General features: G+C 41.3%; 1 protein-coding gene across 1 annotated transcript; it reads right to left on the bottom strand.

The window, feature by feature from the left end:
- Positions 6,852 to 7,385, bottom strand: LOC109823279 (uncharacterized mitochondrial protein AtMg00860-like). Its single transcript, XM_020389564.1, has one exon. It carries the CDS (start codon positions 7,383 to 7,385, stop codon positions 6,852 to 6,854), a length of 534 nt encoding a protein of 177 aa, XP_020245153.1.

Genomic DNA, 20,807 nt, shown 5'->3' with positions numbered 1-20,807 from the left:
CGCCCTCCCATACCTCCTCAGCCTCTCCACCTCCTCGTTCGTGGCCCTGCTAATCAGGCCCCCGCACACGGACGAGCACTACGCCATCTCCCCGAACTTCTTCTATAGGATACGGATTGCATTGTCCTCGCGTGCCGCTTCTTCTTCGAGGTCGAGGAGCTGGCCCGCGGCCATGCCGGTGGAGCCGACAACCTGGGTGATCTCGCGGATGACTCGGAGGAGGGTGGAGGGGGTGAAGAGGGGGAGGTGAGGTGGTGTAGGGCGAGGGGGAGGAGGGCGTCGCATGTGAGTGGGTGGAGGGGAGGCCGCGGCGGGAGGGAACAAAAGAGATGGGGGCAACAAAAGAGGCCGAGCCCTAGATTGGAAGCTCAACTTTGCAAGGCAGAAGAGAAGGGGAAGGAGGAAGAAGAATGAAAGGGGGAGGGGGGTGACCAGAACGAGAATGGAAGGGGAAAGTGGAATCGGGTTTTTTCGTAAGGAGAGAGAAAAGTGGGTGTTTTCCTCCGTAATCAGGCTCAAAAGAGCGAAAAAATTTTGAGAGAAAAATATGTGGCGTCCAAGCTTTCCTTCACTTTCTTTTTTATTTTTTGCAAACCAAACATATGATTGTGAAAGAAAATGTTAAATTTTTCTTGTGCTAGTTTTTTTGGGGCTCTTTCTGCAGTTTTTGTGTGAAACAAACAACCCCTTAGCAGATGGGTCCAATGGGGTCCATTGATCATAGCGTACGGAGCGTGTGAGAGGGGAAAAATAAATGAACGGTGTATAAATAATTTTGTGAACTTTTAAAAAAATTGAGGGGTTTCAAAATGTTAGTCTCTCAAATCTTCAAGAATTTCATATTAGCCCCTCAAATCTTTGAAATTGCTCATAAGCCCTTCAAATCCTAGGGGTCTTCACAAATTGGCCCCTCAATGAACAAGATGTCCTCAACTTATGTTTTTCCCTCAAAATCCCTGTGTTCGCAAATAGTGGTGACATTACCTCGGGGCAAACATATTAAGCTGACTGCTCTGAACTTCAGTTCAATTCTGTTCTAGAAAACTTCAATTCGATTCTAAAATATCTGACATCAAAATAACTGAACTAACCAACCTCAATATAATTGTCTCAAATTTATGCTCTTTCTAACTGGATGGATAAGTTATACTAATATTCTTAGGTCTTAGCAACAATGAATAAATATTTTTAGGTATCTTAATTGATAAAGGTTTGGTCTTAGTTTGTAAAAGTTATTGATTTGAAGAGTTTGCTATTCAACTTAGGATATGAAATGAGTGAAATGTTTACAAGATTAATATTATTGTCTTTTTGCTTAAATTTCTCTTAGTGAACATGTATATGCCCAAAATGAACAAACCAAAGCAAACTGCACCGAACCAATTTGATTCAGTTGGTTTGGTTCGGTTTGACAAAAATAGTCAAAAGCTACCAAACCAACTATTTCACCTGTCTTAGAAAACCATAACATGAAGGGCACTTTGGTTATTGAGAGACCATCTTGTACGGCCCATAGAATTTGAGGAACTTTTTAACAATTACATAAATTTAAGGGACTAATATGTAAGTATTGAATATTTGAGGGATTAAAATCTAAAAAAACAAAAAATTAAATACATAGTGATGCTTTACTCTGGGCTTGGATACACAAAAGAGTAGGACATAGGAAGGATTAAAGTAATCTCAAGAAGAGGGGGATGGAGAGAAAGTGGATGGAATGAAATCAATTGTGTTTGGATTGACAAGAAAGGAAGAGAGTGTATGTTATAATTTGTGTCTATTTAGGGATAGATAATGAGAATGGAATGGCTAAATTACAAGATGGGTATTTGTTATAGTTTAGAAAATCAACAAGTGCTAATCTCCCTAGAGAAGCCGACACATGTATCAGCTCTTGCCTAATCAAACGAATTGAGGCCAAGACGACTCAAACTACTCCTACGTCCGACCCTATGGGCTGACAACTTGCGTAGCCAAGTCAAAAGGTGGTACTTGTCGGCTACCTCACCTTATCGACCCTATGGGATGACAACTTACGTAGCCAAGTCAAAAGGTGGTACTTGTCGGCTACCTCCCCCGATCGACCCTATGAGCAACCCGCACTCGGCTTACTGCGTCGGCTGATAACTTGCGTAGCACTTTCAAAAGGCGGTGCTTCTCGGTCCTTGACCAAACAAAAAGAGAGATGGCAGTTACCTCAAAACCCCTCGCTAGCCGATTGCTCTCACATTCACTGCTCTAATAAAATCATCATTGTTATAGCCTCCATAGTCTTTATGACTCATTGGACCAAATCAGCTCCAAGCACTTATTGTTATTCCCTTATTAAATGACCATATGACTCACTTTCTTCTATGACCGACACCTAAAAGGTATCTGCTGACTCAGTAACCTGACTAGACTTGGCTAAAGTTACCTTCATACCCCTCTGATCTGCTATAAAAGGGAACTACACTGCATGGGGTAACTTCTTCTGCTTTTTTAGCAAATTTGAATTGTTAGACCCTAGAGGGGGGGGTGATTAGGGTCTTATGCTAATCTAATCCGATTATATGCCAATTAAAATTAATTAATAAGTTATCCTAGCAAGTATGAAATACAACAAATATATAAGCTAGGATAAGCAATATGAACAATGAGATATATCATATATGATGAAATATATATGCAAGGATATATATAAACTAACACAAGGGGAAACAATAAACTAAACAAGATAGTGGATGAAATAAATGAGCAATGCACAAATGACGATATAAGATAAATGCAAAAGCAAATACGCCAAAGACAAACTCAAACAAACAATATGATCACGGAGTTCGGACCTTCCGTCCTACGTCTCCGCTCCCCTCTCCCGGGGAGAAATCCACTATCACAACCGGGTTTTCTACGTTCACCCGAATAACGTTTACATCTCACACTAGGTTTTCTAGCTAACCAAAAACTTTACAATCGACACTCTTGCAATCACACTCTACACCCACACAAGTGTTGGACCTAGCCGTGTCTCCCTCAAGTACTCGGTTACAACCTCTCTTTAGGCTCGTCAACTGACGCCACTCCTCTTGGAATGATCCCCGACTCTCACCACACACTCCTCTCGGTGTACAAGTGTATTACAATGTGATCTCACAATTTGGCTCAACACAATAATTATTTGTTCTCTACTATGGATGAGAACACAATGAAAGCACAACTCAATGTTACAATCTCTCACAACCCTAATATACTATATATGCAAATACAATAAGCTCAAGTGGGTGTGTGTAACAATGAGATAAAACAAATCTAAACTCAATATAAAACTAGCTTTAATAGAATGATAATCAAATAACTAAGCAAATGTAAATCTAGATAGAGTTTAGAAAACTTCTCCAATAGATGACAAGATGGAGAGATGGAGATTGAAGCCCAAACAAGAAGATAATCTCCTCCACTTGTGAAAACCAAAACAGTTTTAAACCAAACCCTTAAACAAGCTTAAAATAAGCTTAAACTCTTTTTAAAACTCTTTAAAACATTCTCTTGTCTCTTTGTAAAAACTGAGGTAATGGGGTATTTATATGAAACCCCAAAGGTAAGAGAAAGCCAAAAAAAAAGACAAAAAAAAACACTCTGTAACGGCTCTAAAAATAGTCGTTGGAACTACGACGGTTGACCGAGGAAAATCACGGTCGACCGCGAATAATGTCAGAAACGGAGGAGTTTTCCAGAGAGTTCGTCGGTCGACCGCACTGTAGCGCGATCGACCGCTGGTACTGTAGCACTATATATCCAGCTCTGTAAAATCAATTAAAAATAGTAAATCAACTCCAAAAATTATGAAATTTTAAGAGAAGGTTTTAGACATGTATAAGAACATGTTAGAGAAAGAATTTATGAAAAACCATTTCCCAGTTGAGATAAATAAATGTTTGAACACAGAAATACAGTTTCTGAAAATCTGCTGACATACACGATTTTGTAATGTTTGAACACAGAAATACAGTTTCTGAAAATCTGCTGACATACACGATTTTGTAAAATCAATTGGGCATAGTAAATCAACTCCACAGTTTCTGAAAATCTGCTGACATACACGATTTTGTAAAATCAATTGGGCATAGTAAATCAACTCCAAATATAGTAAAATTTTGAGAAAAGTTTTTAAACATGTAGATAAACATGTCAAAGAAAGAATTTCTTGAATATAACTTCCCATTTATGAAAACTCATCTGTTTTGTAAAACATGCACGAACATGTGCACGAACAAAAACATGATTTTGTAAATTCCATTAAACATAACAAATCAATTCTAAACTTGATGAAACTTTGCAAAATGTTTATAAACATGAAAAAAAACATGTTACAAAAATAAATTTTCAATTTTCATTTCTCAATTGTGAAAACTCATTATTTTGTAAAAACATGCATGAATATGAATTTGTTAAGAACATGTTTTTGACAAAAAGAGTTTAAACGCATATTGAAACTTTATGAAATGTCTTCATAAACATTATAACACATGAATATAAAGTAAACATGGTCAATAAAATAATATCACAAAGTTTTCTCAAAATAGCTCATTTTGTGAGAAAATCCAATATTGTGTGTGTATATGATATTGAGCTTAGAGTATTAAACACACATAATATAAACCTATACTAAATATATCCAAGCTTGATGAAGGTCTTCAATGAGCATGACTTGGTAAACTTTGCGGAAGAAGCTTGTAATTGGATCTTTAACTTGAATTGATGTTGCTTCACTCCACAATTCCGCCAACCTCCATTTGATATGATCGTTAAGGCTCGATTCCATCCATCCTCTAACTCGTTGTTTGTCTATAATAAATAAAAATATACCAACACTAGACAAACAACATTAGTTATAAATTGTTTGTTAAACATCATCAAAACAAGAAGGCTAACATGAATAACTACCATATACAATTTGTCCTTGATTTCCCCACTCAATATCAAAATACTAATTTGATCATCGGAGGAACAACCGGAGAACCCAACTCCATCCTCTTACGAGTTTTTTATGTGCAGGGAAGAATATCAGACTCTAGAACCAATTATCTGAAGGAGTTTGAGAACCCTAAGCACTTTCATGACTCTAACATAAGCCCCCTATTTGATAACTGACATCAAAAGTACTAAAGGCGGTATACAATGACAAAGATTGGTATTAAAATCGTCTCTGTCAATAACAATGCATTTAAACTTGTACAATCAGATAAATAGGCTCAAAAATAAATTTTTCAACTAATTCTTCTAGCAACCACTCATGTAATCTATCACATGATAATTTTTTAGCTTATTTCTAACAATGTGACAGTTGTAGTTAGCCTCATTCAAATAATTATAAGGGGATATTTTCAAATTAGTGTAAAAGAAAATAGGAAAATTTTTCATTTAGGGCCTTTTTCTCCTTCTTCTATTAAATTCGAAATCCTCTGATCCGCATAACTCTTTTGCTGACTCTGGGCTGTAAGAACACGCTCTCGAATCAATGTTATCTTCTCTAAAGTTTATCTAACCAATTCTGGTCCAAGTAGCAAGCTATTCTCTGGCTCTGCCCAACAAATCAGGGATCCACAAGGCCTCCCATACAACGCCTCATAAGGAGCCATACCCATCATCGATTGATAACTGTTGTTATATGCAAACTCAATCGATGGAATATGATCCTTCTAGCTACCCTGAAAATCAATAACACATGCATGTAACATGTCCTCCAGCACTTGGTTGACCCTCTCTGTTTGGCCATTTGTTTGTGGGTGGAAAACACTACTATTTGATAGCTGGCAGCCGAAAGAATTCTGAAAACTCTTTTAGAAATAGGATGTGAGAACTGAGCCACGATTCGATACAATCGTCTCTGAAACTCCATGCAAATGTACAATCTCCCAAATGAAAATCCTCAAATAAGTCTCCACTGTGTAGGCCGTCTTAAATGGCAAGAAGTACGCCAACTTTGTTAATCGATCAACAATCACCCAAATTGAATCGTTCCCTTTGTTAGACCTCGGCAAGCCCACAATAAAACCCATCGAAATATCTACCCACTTCCACTCAGAAATGGTAAAGGCTATAGGGTACCCACGGGTCTCTGATATTCTATCTTTACTTGCTAGAAGGTAAAACATTTAACTACATACTCTGCAATATCCCTACGTATGTCGCTCCACCAAAAATATCTCTTCAGGTCCTTGTACATTTTGATTGTGCGTGGGTGCACAGTGTACCTAGTGTGATGTGCCTCATCAAATAATTTCTTCTTCAACTATGGAATATCCGACACCACTAATCAGCCTTTCATTCGAAGGCTTTCATCTGATCCGATGGTCCAATCAGCCTTGGGCTCTTTGGAAATCTCCCTATATTGGGTTTGAATCCAAGAGTCCTCCAATTAAGTACTGACCAGCATATCAGTCTAAGATTGTTGTACGACTAAATCTCCCTAAAATGACTGCCCCCGCCAATCTCTAGCCTAAAGTCAAACTGGCTGAGTGTACGAAGGTCTCGATACAATAAACACCTCAAAGCTGAAATCATGTGACGACGCTTCCTACTCAAAGCATCAGCTATGACGTTCGCCTTCTTCAGATGATATTGTAGTCCGAACTCGTAATCCTTGATGAGCTCGACCCATCGCCGCTGTCTCTGGTTGAGTTCCTTCTGAGAGAAGAGGTACTTCAGACTCTGATGGTTGGTGAACAGTTTAAACTAAACTCCATAATTATAATGTATCCACATCTTCAGTGTGAAGACTACCATAGCTAACTCCAAGTCATGTGTGGGATAATTCTGCTCATGAGTCCTCAATTGTTGTGAAATGTACGCAACTATTCTCTGAGTCTACATCAATATGCTCCTAGACCCGATAACGATGCATTTGTGTAGACAACAAAGATCTTGTCACTACTCTGTATGATCAACACTGGTGTCATAGTCAACTTAGCCTTCAAAGTCTCAAAAGCTTTCTGACACTCTGGTCCCCATACAAACTGAACACACTTCTTCGTAAGGCATGACAGTGGAGTAGCAATCTTCAAAAAATACTGAATGAACTTTTTGTAGTGGCCCGCATGTCCCAAAAATCTACGAATCTTTGTAACGGTCTTCAGCGGCTCCCAATCAAGAACGGCCTCGACTTTAGCCAGATCAACTGCAATACCCTCCTTGCTAATAATGTGGACCAAAAATCTAACATCAGAAAGCCAAAACTTACTTTTGTTAAATTTAGCATACAACTGGTGCTCCCGTAATATCTGCAATGCTAATCGAAGATGTTGCTCGTGCTCGGCCTCCGATCGCGAGTAGATGAGGATGTCGTCAATAAAAACAATCATGAACTGGTCCAGATATGGACGGAAAATCCAGTTCATCAAATCCATGAATACGACAGGTGTATTAGTTAGCCCAAATGGCATAACAAGAAATTCAAAAGACCCATATCGAGTCAAAAATGTGATCTTGGGAATATTCATCTCCCGAACATGCAACTGGTGATATTCAGATCAATCTTTGAGAAATACTATGCTCATTGCAATTGGTCGAATAAGTCATCAATTCTCAGTAGTGGATACCTATTCTGGATGGTGACCTTATTCAACTCACGATAATCTATGCACAAACGCATGATGTCATCCTTCTTCTTCACAAAAAGAACCGGTGCTCCTTATGGAGAATGACTCCGACGAATAAAACCTTGAGCAATGAGCTCCTCTAACTAAGTATGTAGCTCCCTCATCTCAACAGGCGCCATACAATAAGGTGCACAGGACATCAGTGCAGTGCCCGGCTACAACCCGATGAAGAACTCAACCTCTCTCACTGAAGGTAATCCAAGTATGTCCTGAAAGACATCCTGATACTCTGAGATGACTCTGGTCTCACACAAATCAGCACCCTAATCTCGTAACAACACCTCCTCTACATATGCTAGGAATGACTCCGCAAACTAATTGCCCTGTGAGGTCACTACAACCAACTCAGTCCCATTGAATGCTTGTAAACTGGCTGTTTTCATAAACAGTCAATACTGACATGGTAGGAAGATAGCCAATACATACCAAGAATAATATCGAACTCAGACATGCGCAAGACGATCAAATCAACTATGAACTTAGACTCATCTAAGCTAACGACACATCTCCTACAGATGTTCTCTAGAAGCGACACATCTCCTAGAGGGGTAGAAACTGACAAGGGAATGTCTAAAGGTTGTGCCACTAGCTGGAGTTTAATCATGAAATCATAAGAGATGAACAAATGCGAAGCTTTAGAATCAAAAAGAATACAGGCTGGGAAGGAGTTCATAAGGAACGTAGCTTCCACTATGGCCTTGCTCGCACTATGATCACACGGTACGACAACATACACTCTACCTGAAGTTGTGGATTGCTGCACTGAAGGATCTGTGGTATATAAGACTAGATGTCCCTAAGGAATCTCCTGAATAGCACGGACATGTCCCTCAATCCTCGAAACTGCTAGTGGTACCTCAAGTCTCAACTACTAGCCCTAACCTTAGCTCTGTACTCAGTTCTACTGCTGACCCTAACATTTGCCCTGCTGGGCTCCTACTGGTGCATTGCGACATTCGGCGGCTCTGTGACCGATCTTGTGGCAGTTATAACATGCACTCTGAAACTTACGCTGCTAGAGTGCTCTCTGATCATGCTATGATCCCTTCTTATGGGGACCCTGCTGCTGTTGTGTACCCTTGCCCTGCTACTGAGGTCCTCCGGACCTTGAAAATAGTCTTTTATTCTTGCCCTTGTCTCTGAACTGCCCCGCTCTAGCATTCCCTTCTTTGCCCTTCTAGAACACGACTATTTACGGTGAAAGTTAGTTTATTTGTAGCTAAATCCATTACACTTGTTTATCAATTACAGATTCAAGAAGAGTTAATCTTTTTGTAAGATTACTCGCTTACACAAATAAAATAAAAATTACAACTCTCTTCAAACACACACAGAGGACGTTTATCACTTGCTGCTTGCGTGTGATCTTTGCCTGTGTCGGGGACACATTAGTCCATGGACCACCGCAGATCAGATCCGATTGATAGAAAAGTTAATTAATGCTTTTTCTCCACAAAAGAAGTAATCACATAAGTGATAATCTCGATCAAGTGAGATTATGACTCTTCTCGAGATCAAAATCAAGTTTGATCTGAAGGAAATGGTGAAACAAGCCTCAGATCCTTTGAATAACTCCCTCTTTATGCTAAAGTTCGCCAATATCTACTAGCTCTCCTCTAAAACTCATGCTCCACTCTTCAATTTGACAACACATCGCCTTCAGATTTTCGATCCCCTGCGTATAGGGCCCTAGGCTTGTATTTATAGGCTTCGGTTACGATAATTTCGGATAAGAATTGATGATTTGATGTTATCCTCAGTTAATAACCACTTAATCACATTTAGGGATAGCATCCAAGTAGTTGGGAGGCTCTGGAACAAAAGAATCCCGTGAAAACCATCTAAAACCATTTAAAATGCATTTTTAGTGTTTCTGGGTGCGAGTCACCCCACGGTGGCTTGGCATTGTATGAGCCACCAAATGGTGGCTTGACCTTGAGAGAGCCACCATTTAGTGGCTCGGCCTTGGCCGAGTTGTTTTCGATGTGACTCGGTCGCCAGGGACTTTTCTGGTTTATTCCAGTTTTACTGTTACGCGTATTTCGTCATTTTGCTGACTTGTACTTTTCATCGATTCGCTTTATCCGTTTCTTTAACTTAGAGGCAACTGACGAGCGTTCGGGTCACTTAGAGCTGAATGATAAGTGTGCGAGCCACTTGGAGGTGGCCGATGAACACGCGGTCTACTTGGAGATGGTCGGTGAGCGCCCGGGCCACTTGGAGGTGACCGATGAGCGTGCGGACCACTTGGAGGTGGCTGGTGAGCACGCGGGCCACTTGGAGATGGTTGATGAATTTGCGGGCCACTTGGAGGTGGTCAATGAGCGTGCGGGTCACATGGAGGTGGCTAATGAGCGTGCAGGCCATTTAGAGGTGGCTAATTGCTACGTCATTAATGATTCGCCACTTTTTTGTTTCGACAGCTTATTGCCACGTCGTCTGACGGTTCGTCGCTCGAAGGCTCATAATCTCGAGCTGTGTTTAGGACCTATAGGGATTTTTTGATGCCTACAGATGCCCCCTCCAAAGTATTTTAGTCTCATATTTTATAGAGGATGCTAGAATACTTTGGATATGATACGCTTAGCCTCCATTTCATTGACTTTTTCAGCTTTTAGTCTATTCAGTATATTGTCGAATAGCTAAAACTTTTCCGGTACTGTATTTATCATCTGACCGTTGTTAAAATCTTAAACTAAAACTAGCGCGTTGATATATGAATTAACTCATGTCATTGGATCGATGTTGAGCTGATCATATTCATCGGGAATTCATATCTGAATCACGATTGAACTCTCCGGGGTTAATTCAGAATTGAGAATAATCCTAAGCCTTATTTCTGGCAAAATTATCAACGCGTTGACTGACGTCGATTCGTGTCGAACGGTGTCGACTCGCGTCGACCTCCCTCGTCGTACGTTGATTGGCATCGACTCGCGTTGAATGGTGTCGACTCTTATCGTCATGCGTTGACCGACGTGAACACAATTTATACTCATACGTTAACTAGAGTCTACACAGTTTAAGCTCTTAAGGCATTGGAGCAATGAGGACCAGTTTATACTCCTATACTCCTGGGAGTTTCGGGAATTAGTTTAACCTCATACACCCGTTAGAGGTTCAAGGAGATACAGTTTAGACTCGTATACTCATTGGAGTAGGAATACGTACCTCGAATACGTTAAAGACAAGCGAAAATTGGCAAAAATGTATGCGAAAACATCCCTAAGACCCCCACACGTGCGAGTCACCTCCATGTGGCTCGCACATGTGCAAGCTATGAGCTAGCTGAGGCTGGCTGGGGGTCGGGTTCGTGGGAGTTTTTAAGAGCTCCAAACTTCCGATTTTTTTGTGATTTCTTCTAACTTCTCCCACTTTCTCCGAGCTCGAGTCTCCTTCCCCAACCCTTTAAAAGAGTCCTTTGAATCCCTTCCTTCCTTCTATCTCTTCAATTTCCTCAGTTTTTCTCCTTTGAAGAATTAGGGTTTCAGCTACTTCCTTCGGATTTGAAGTCTGTTGCCGTGGGTTTTTCTTCGACGAGCCCCCTCGTCCTTTGGTTCCAAGTAAGTCTTGCTCTCCTTGCTTTAATTTTGTTCAATTCTTTTGAATTTTTTTATTGTTCCTGGGGGGACATTCAAAACCCTAATTCTCAAATTTGGGGGGGAAATCGAAGCTTTAACACGATTTTTGGTTTGTTCCTCAGTTTTCCTCATGCACATAGCTAAATCCCCTCTTCCTTTCTCTTTGACAGGAACCCGAGGTCCTCCCTTGCAATTTCATGGTCAACGCTAATTTTTCTTGAGGTAAAACTTCTCCCCTTCGTATTTTAGTTTTGTTTCATCTTGATATTAGGTAATAATTCTCCTTTAGTTCAGTTTTTAAGCAAGAATTGCCTTCGTTGTTAGTTTTGAGCAAGAGCTGTTCCCCTACTTCTGAATTCTGTACGAGGATCATTTTCTAATTCGGTTTTGAATGAGAACTAAAACCTTAGTTTGTATTTAAGATTTTTGGCTTGGTTTTTTTAGGTATTTGGCTTGATTTTGGACGAGAATCGAGGCTATGGTTTTGCTTTTGGGTGTGAGCCAAACTCAATTGTTTGTGGGGGAGGCATGGATTCAATTTTGGGTAGGAGACGATGTCCTCGACTTATTTTTGTATGCTCAATCTAGCCGAAACTTCTTGCTTTAGGATTTTTTTTGTGTCGGGCCTTTGGATGATAAATGAAAACTAAAACTTAGCTTGGTTGTATGTGGGATTTGAACTGAACCCTTGAGATGTTTGAGCTTGTTGGAAATTGTCCTATTAACTTGTACGCAAATATGCCCGAAGTCCTTAGATTAATTTTGGCTTGAATCTTTAGTCATGCATAAAGCTTGACTATGTGTTCATGTTATACTTTCTTGCTTGATTTCAATTGATGATCGAACTTACTTGCTTGCTAGATTTGGATATAGCCCGAAGCTATTATCTCAATTTTGTATATTGATAGAACTCCATGTCCTAATTTTGATATCCATAGGTTTAATTGGATTTTTAACTAGAAAATCCTAACTTTTATAGGATTTTAGCTAAAATTCACAATTTTCCTTTTAATAATGGATTTATGCTTCTCATCAATTCTTGACATAATTAAACCACTGATCTTCTTTGTAGATTAGTTATGTCACCGAAGAGATCGCGCATTCAGAGGGGTCGCTCAGCTACTCAGTCACCTGAGCCAGAGCCTTTTTCTTATACATGTAACCTTTTACCGCCTTTTGTTTGTGAATTCAATATTAATATATATTATATATTGTATCCCCGCTTTGTTCTCCTTGGTGAGGCAATTGGGAAGAGATGATATCCTCCTTTGTGAGGGTTGACGTTTAAAAGAGGTGTTTTGCTTGGTCAAGACACGTCTCAAGGTAATAAGGGGTGATTTCATATTGTATCGTGTTACGTAGGACAGGGTATATTGTCACGTTGTTTATACGATAATGTATCTTGTCCCTCGTGTATGTAATACAGTTAAAATCGTCTCGCCAATTACAGGGTCGTGACTCTATCTCACGGATCCATGAGATGAGTTCAATGCCTGTATTGCCTTAAAAGGGACGGTCTTATAACTACATTTAATAAATACTCATTACTTATTTCAGTCAAATTCCCTCCAAAGGCATTCTACGCCCATACGGTGGACGGTCGCTGCAGTGAGGCTTATGCCTCTACTGATGATCCTATGCTCATCCCGGCTATTCCCCAATTTACTTCGGGTGGGCCTAAAGAACTTCCTCAGCTGGTGTGGAAGGAAGATCGCCATACCCTACGGCAGCTGATCACCGACGCACCCATTGTTAAAGATTCCAGCTCCATTCATCCTTTGAGGAAACCAGATTATCTATTCGGTGACTCTGTTGAAGACCCGGCTGTTGTATCTCTCGAAGCTAAGCAATGGTTGAACAAAGATGATGGGGGGCTCCTATATCTTCCTCTAATTCTTTGCCATTGCTCGTTAACTAAATTGTGGTGCCAAGCTGTTACACGGGAGATGTCGTGGGACTTGACAGAGGAACATGACCGCATCTATTGCGGATACATCACCCATCAAGCTATTCCAGGCTCAAGTGACAGAAACCGTGTCACCGGATTACATCCCAGTGTGTTGGGACTAAATGACCCGCCGCAAGGTGAATTGTTTACAGTTGCTAATACTTTAATGAATCGTCTCATGAGATTAGGACGAGAAATGTTTGCGACGGGCCATAGGTGTTACGGCTGGGTTCATTCTTCAGACAAGCTTTGGTGAGCTTGTCTGACCAACTACGTTCTCAACCGATGGAGTGAGGAGGAGCTAAAGGCTAGCGGTCTATATGCATCTATTCACGCTACTATGTATGGGTTGCCAATCAGCATCCCTCATTTCCTTGCACTGCTAGAGCTTTATGACCCAGACACAAATACTTTTTTGATGAAGCACAGAGAACTAGGGTTAGTTCTCCATGCAATGCACAAAGTTTCTGACTTGTCGATGGGGAATATGTTGTACCAGGAGTATTTTCCTTCAAATAGGGAGTTGCATCAGCTGAAGCTATGCATACCTAGTCACTATAACACTTTGTGAGATCTCACTTGTCACTATCGAAGTAGCCGTGACCACAAATAAGCTTAAAGCGATTTGCGGATTATTTATTCAAGCATTTGGATAGCAACTCCGACGAGGCGATCTGTGAGTTAGCACCGCTAACTCCATCAGAGGTTAATAAGTTGATCAAGAAATCCAGTGCCCAATCTTACACCACATGGCAGGCGGTGAAGCCGATTCAGCCGATGACTCTCTTAGCCGGTTACCTCATGATTTGGTTAAAGAAATGCGTAATGCCGTATCAGTCTACGGACACTCTACCAATAGAGGTACTTTATCCAGTGGTTTAGCTCACCCACCGAAAAAGTCTTTCCCTTCTTCCGGTGATGATTGCTAACATTCACCATGGGCTTCGACAAATAGTCAGTGCCTTCACACAAGGAGAAGGCAAGTCGTCGGCTCAGATTCCTCTTGCTAAGGTAGAGCTCCCTTATACTTATCTGATGGCGTTGTTTGTCCTTTATCATTCTAACATGATGTCAGTGCCAAGCACTACGAATCAATCTATTTTCCTACTGCAATTGTTAGAAAATTGTAGGTGGAAGGGATGAGGATTCCTAGAAATAAAGAAGCAGTTGCAGAATCACAAGTGCTGGGTTTACTCCACATGATTTCTCACAAGTTGCAGAATCACAAGTGCTAGGGATGAATCAAACCTGTCTAGACATCGGCTATTTTGACTGGTTAATAAATATTAGGTCGGGTTATCTAATTTTTCGGGTGAGAAATCATTGCTACATAGAGCCGTATCTGCCGTGTCAATTCGCTCATCAGCTCGGATATGATCAAATATATATTGGGAACCCAAATCGACAACTTCGAACCCGTGGCGGACTAGTAGATGGTGCTCGGGCATGGCTATGGAACATAACAGGTTATACCAGTACTAGGTTCAGTCTTCCAGGCGCTGAACACCAGTTGGAGCTTACATTTTTATGTTGCTGAAGGCTACTAGAGGCTAATAAACCCATCCCGGTGAGGCTGATTGTAGAGTTGGCGGCCGAGGAAGAAGCTCAGATTTCTACCCGAATGGTTCACGAGGTCGAATATCAAAAGAGAAGAGGAAAAGAGCCTGTCGGTCCTTCCGATAAGGGCAAACAAGGGGAAGGCATCTTTTCTTCTGGGGAAGAAGCCTCAGAAGCAAATATCATCGGTGGTGAAGGCACAGGAGCCGGCGGCGATGAAGAGGAGCTTGGAACAGGTCTGTTGGATTCTTTCTCCTCAGAATTATTTGAGTTAATGATAGCTGATTGAACTCGTTGATCTAAATTGCCTAAGCCTTCGTCGGCTCCGAGGAAGCCAATGATGCAAGTTTTATTCACTTATCCTAATAAGATGTCAGTTGAACTTCCAGGTGTGGCTTCTGAGGAGGAGAAAGAAGAAGAAGAGCCCCATCTTATATGTCAGATGAGATCCCGAACTACAACTCAAGTCGCTTCGGAGGTGGAGTTGCGCTCTAAATCTAAACAAGAGAAATTCACAGATCCTGAAGAGGTTCATCCCGCTAAACGAAAGAAATTAGCTTACAAGCAATAGGGCGAGCCTTCGACTTTAGAGACGGGACTAGCCAGCAACATGCCTACCAATGGAGAAGATAATACTTCTTTTCTGCATGGTCTTCTGTTCTCTTGAATGTTAAATCCTAGACTTAAAAAAAATTATACTTCTTAGGAGGCCATGACGAAAGTGACATTATGTTTGATCCTCCTTCTCCTGATTCTGGCTTCACATGACAAGTTTATGATGCCATGGCTGAGGAACCCACGAATGTCAAAGCGGGTATAAATGTTGAAGCTGGCACAGGTTCCAGTGTTGGACCTGGTACAACCGAAAGGGTCGCGAGTCCAGGTACATCTAACACCGGTAATACACCTTTCAGGTGGCGGTCACGGGAAACGAAGGATTTAGAATTCATACCTCCGCTAATTGTTTTTATGCTTCTTGCTCTCTTAGAAAAATTGCAAGGAGTGGGCACAAGTATTGGGGCTGTGGAACCTGGCACAAACTGCTGGAGGTAAATTTGACTTCCACTCGTCGTAAATTTTTGACTTTCCTTCCTTTCATTTTAAAACTTAGGCTTCCTGCAGGTATTTTGATGGAGGGTTCAGATGAAGAAGAAACTTTCCATGATGCGGCCCTTGGAGATTCAAATGCACCCTCATTTGACCTGATGTAAGTCCCTTTAGACTCTGACGACAGGCTGTTCGATGACATGTTGTCAGAACAAGCCCATCGTGAGGTCGCCAAACCAATTAATACAGCTGGTTTACGTACAGGTATGAGTTTTATCCCTGTGTTGCAATCATTCATTTATTAATTTCCACTTAACCATAGGGGAGTTCCAATCGTAAGACCAGTCATTGAGACTTATACGACTACTCTCGTCGGAAAGTGTGATAAACCTGAGGGTCTCGATTTCTTACTGTTAGCAGGGACTATTATCGAGGCTCAGTCATCGATTCCTGAGACACAACTCGTCATCCCTTCAAAACTGACGACTGCAGCGACCGTCGTAACTGCGAGTTCAAGCTTTATTGAACACGCTGTGAGACCAGCTGGAGAAGTTAGTGCGTCAACAGCTGTTACACCTGCAGTATTTCCACTGGTTCATGAGGTTGGGTAGCCAGAACTGAGTGCGGGGCGTTCAAGTGAAGAAAGCTCTGTAGGCATTAGTAAGTTTCATGCTGTTATTTGACTTATAAATGTTTCATATTTCAAAATATTTATCTCTTCTCTTCCTCGTAGGGATCTCGTCTCAGCTTCACAATCTTGTCAAGACGCTGCTATCGGACGATGACCTAGATCAAACTCTGCTCTGTATGGAAATTAGTTCCCTCTTTTTCTTTGTGGGTGTGATGATTGATAAGCTCCTTCTCAGGGGGGCTTTCCTTCCATCAGTTCAGACCAGCCCTAGCTATCAAAATAAATGCAATAGAGAGTGTGGGATCTCCAGACCTGGCGAAAGCTGTAGCTGACGATTTGGATCGTCTAGAGCGTGAATTTCAAAAGTTACAAGAATTCAAAGCTGTTGGTGCTCCATCATACATAGCCGCTCAGATGGAATCTCATCTACAAATATAGCGTAATACTCGAGCCTCCGCTAGACTCGAAATTCAAATACAACAAAATCAGGTGGATCAAATGAAGGCCACCCTCGCTGAGAAACGAACAGCTCTACATCAACTTAAATCTTCTATTGCATCGAACGAGGCCAAGATAGAACAACTTAAGGAGGAGCTCAAGGCATAGGATGATGATCTAGTCATCTTAGAAAATGATGAGGGTTGATCAAGAGCATTCATAGGTTGTGATATCCGGGAAGTTGGAACTCTCGAAGCAGAAACTAGTTAAGATGGAAGAAGAGGCCGCTAAGACATTATCTGCTACTGAGGAATCCTTCAAGGTTGAATTACAACATGAGCTTGAGCGAGCTTATGCAGAGGAGTTGTCTAAATTAGAACAACAAGTCCTTAGTCATAAGCTTTATGTAGAATGATTGCAATTGTTGTATCTACAGACTCGATTTTATTAATGAAAGACATTTCTTTGCTCATTGTACTTTTATTATGATTTCTCATTCCGCTTGGAATAATTAACCATAATATTTATAGGATTTTTGGCAAATCCTATGTCATCAATGGGTTTATTGTGCCTTTACTGATCACTATTTGAATCGGGCTAACATGTGAATTATCTAAGTCTGTTTCACATATAACGTTGCGTTAAAAGAATGAACTATCTCAGACTTAGTACTATAATATCGAATATGTAAACTTTGCTATTTTTATGAAAATATGCGACCCAGTAACACGTATTAGTCATAGGCTTATCCTTACTTAGGATTCAGGATAAAATTCCTCATGCGTAAAAAACATGGATTTTTGTCGCTACGATGTTGAATACGTAGACTTGGTCGTTTTTGCGGGAATGGACCACCCAGCAGCATGTGTTAGATATAGACTTATCTTTATTTAGGGATCAAGATAAAGTCTCTCATACGCATAAGGCATGGATTTTGGATGTTTGAAAGGTTGTGTCTTCTCTTAGGGCAAAGACGAACCCGATGCGGGAGAGGAAGAATTTTATATTCTATCTTCAAAGTCGGAGAGGGAGAACTTTATATTCTATCTCCCAAAGCTGGAGAGAAAAAAATTTATATTCTATCTTCATAATCCAGAAGAAACTAAAAGTGGGATTTCCACTTTGAGAATCTTGAAAGGTGCAACTAATAATGGGATCTCCACTCCGAGAATCAAAAAGATATGGATAATCCTAACTTTTATAGAATTAGTTACCTGATCTAAAAACAAATTTCTCATTTATCGAGAGGAAATTCTAACTTTAGCCCTAACTTTTATAGGTTTGACCGAAGGGGAAAAAGTGGAAACCTTTTGTTTATCGAAAAGGAATTCCGATTGCGGTCCTAACCGTTTGATGGTTTGACCAGGTAGGGGTTATCAAAACGACCCTAACTTTTATAGGTTTGATCATTCAACTTGGGCGGAGGCTTTTTGTTTATCGAAAGGGAAGTCCGATCTGAAAGTGGACCTCTTGTTCATTGAAGGAATCGAGATGAGATTTTGGCTTTGGTCCTAACTATAGGAATGTTTGACCAAACGAATGGTGGAAGTACGGTACAAATAATAGTGGGAATATTGATTTATACAAATCACTCGGTGAGGGTTTGTAGCATCAAGTGACAGGAACTTAACATGAAAGGGGTTTGCTAATTATCATGGATCAGCAGCTTGAACTTTTGAGTACCATGTTAGGACTTTAACATTGGGAGCGTTAAGTGCACAACCACAATGGGAGTTGGAGTGAATTCAATCACGAAGAACTTTGAGGACTCACTGTCAATTAATTTGATTAGTGAGGGTTTTGTGGTGGAGAACCATGAACCATCGGGCGTTCCATAGTTACATTGTGAGAGTTTCATGAGGGGAGATTGACCAACAGAGGTCATTGAATCTCATCTCAGCGAAAGAGTGCTTAGAAAGTCACAGCAGGAGGGTTTTAATCATTTTGGAAATGATTGAATAGCTGTCGTAGTAGGTTCTTAATCACTTCTAATCTATGATTAAGGATGAAGTATTCAGATGACTGGTCTTCATGAATAATTAACTGGTTTAGGGTTTTCCTTAAAAATACTTTGCACAGTATCCTCTAGGAACTTCTCGTGAAATAGGTTATCCTGAATGTAATAGGGATAGTATTTTTTTAGGAATTTTTTATTTATTGACATCATGAGCTTGTCACCGTCTTGGGTGATTAACCGATATGTGCCGTTTGAGTAGACTATCTTTATTATAAACAGTCCTTCCCATTTGGGTTGGAATTTACCTTTCTTCTTGAAATTGAGAATCATTGGTTGCCGAACGGCAAGAACTAAGTCTCCTTCTTTGAAGCTCCATTGTCAGACCTTTTTGTTAAAGGCCCGAGAAATTCTAGCTTGGTAGAACTTAATTTGTTGCTGAGCTTCCAGGCGTTTTTCGTCTAACGTCTCGAGTTCTTTAAGACGTTTTTGTTATTGTTCATCAGTCGTCATCCCCGTTGTGAGAACAATACGTAGGGAGGGAATCTGAATCTCTAATGGGAGGATGATTCACATCGGTATACCAGGGAATACGGGGTTGCACCAATAGGCGTACGGACTATCGTGCGATAGGCCCAAAGAGCTTCACCGAGTTTGTCATCCCAGTCTCGCTTGTTAGTCCTCATGAGTTTTTAAATACCTTAGCCAACCTGTTTGTAGTAGGATTGTATACCATCGACGAGACATCTTGAATTCTGAACTTTCCACAAAATTTGATGAAGGCATTGCTAACAAACTGAGGGTCGTTATCGTGTATGATTCATCTTGGAACACCGTATCAGTATATGATGTGGTGTTTGATGAACTTGATGGCGTCGCTTGTGTTCGCGGGAAAAACCGTTGCTTTCCTCATTAATGAGATAATTGTCATCTTGAGTTACAACTTTTCGAGTTACAAAAGATCCGGTCTTTTATAGATCCGGTTACAACTAAATCAAAGAAAATAAAGAAAAAATTACAACTTTCCTCTTTCGAACGAATCGCAAGCTCCTGTTTTGCGGTTGCTTGCTTGTGTGGGTTCTTTGCCGACGCCGGGGTTAATCCGTGGACCACCGCGCGATCTAGATCCGGTCGGATCTACACGAGTATGCGGGTATTATTCCACGAAGGGAATAATAGCCGGGAGGGATTAATCCACCAAGGGAATAATCGCTCAGATCTCGAGATCTAAGACCAAGCTTAGATCTGGAGTGTAGCCTCGTGTAGATCTCAGATCTGTTCTTTCTTCCTCTCGAGATCCTGCCTTTTCTGACGTGGATGGTCGTCGAGGATCAGATCCGAATATGCAAGTCTTCTGGTCTTCAAAGCTCCGAGTTCACTCTTCAATCCGGCAGAGTTTCGGCTCTTGAAAGTTCGACCTCCGAAAATGAACATCTCTAGGCCTATTTATAGGCTCTCAGGACAGTGGCTGCAAAAAGGGAATTGTCGGCCCCCTCTGGCCACTGTCGGCCACCTCGGGCCACTGTCGGCCACCTCGGGGTGGCCGACACTGTGCCTAGCCACCTTGGGGTGGCTCGGCTCATGGCCGAGCCATCCCACAGGTGGCTCGGCCACTGTCGCCCACACCTCGGGGTGGCCGACCTGTGCCTAGCCACCTTGGGGTGGCTCGGCTCATGCCGGGCCACCCCAAGGTGGCTCGGCCACCGAGCCACCTCAAGGTGGCTCGGCTAAGGCCGAGCCGCCTTGAGGTGGCTCGGCTTTGGCCGAGCCCCCGCGGGCGGTGTTTTCCGACTTTTTCGAGTCGTTTTCCGTTGTTTCCGGTTCTGTCCGTGATTCGGTTGATTGAGACTCTGATTGGTTGATCTGATTTGGCAGTAAGTTGGATTCCTGATTTGGCAGTAAATCCGCTTCTGAGTTCGAGTCCGAAATTGATCTTGATTCGATCGTGATTCGTCCGAGTTTCCCCTTGGTTGGATGGCTCGTTGATTCCTCAACTCATTAGCTTGATTCTGCA

This window comes from Asparagus officinalis, chromosome 9, assembly GCF_001876935.1.
Source record: "Asparagus officinalis chromosome 9, Aspof.V1, whole genome shotgun sequence".
Taxonomy (NCBI): Eukaryota; Viridiplantae; Streptophyta; class Magnoliopsida; order Asparagales; family Asparagaceae; genus Asparagus; species Asparagus officinalis.
This window is presented reverse-complemented; position numbering and strand designations above follow the sequence as displayed.

Bases quoted from the DNA above. Each gene is read 5' to 3' on its own strand.
- LOC109823279 (XM_020389564.1), bottom strand. From the start codon at position 7,385: ATGGATTTGATGAACTGGATTTTCCGTCCATATCTGGACCAGTTCATG.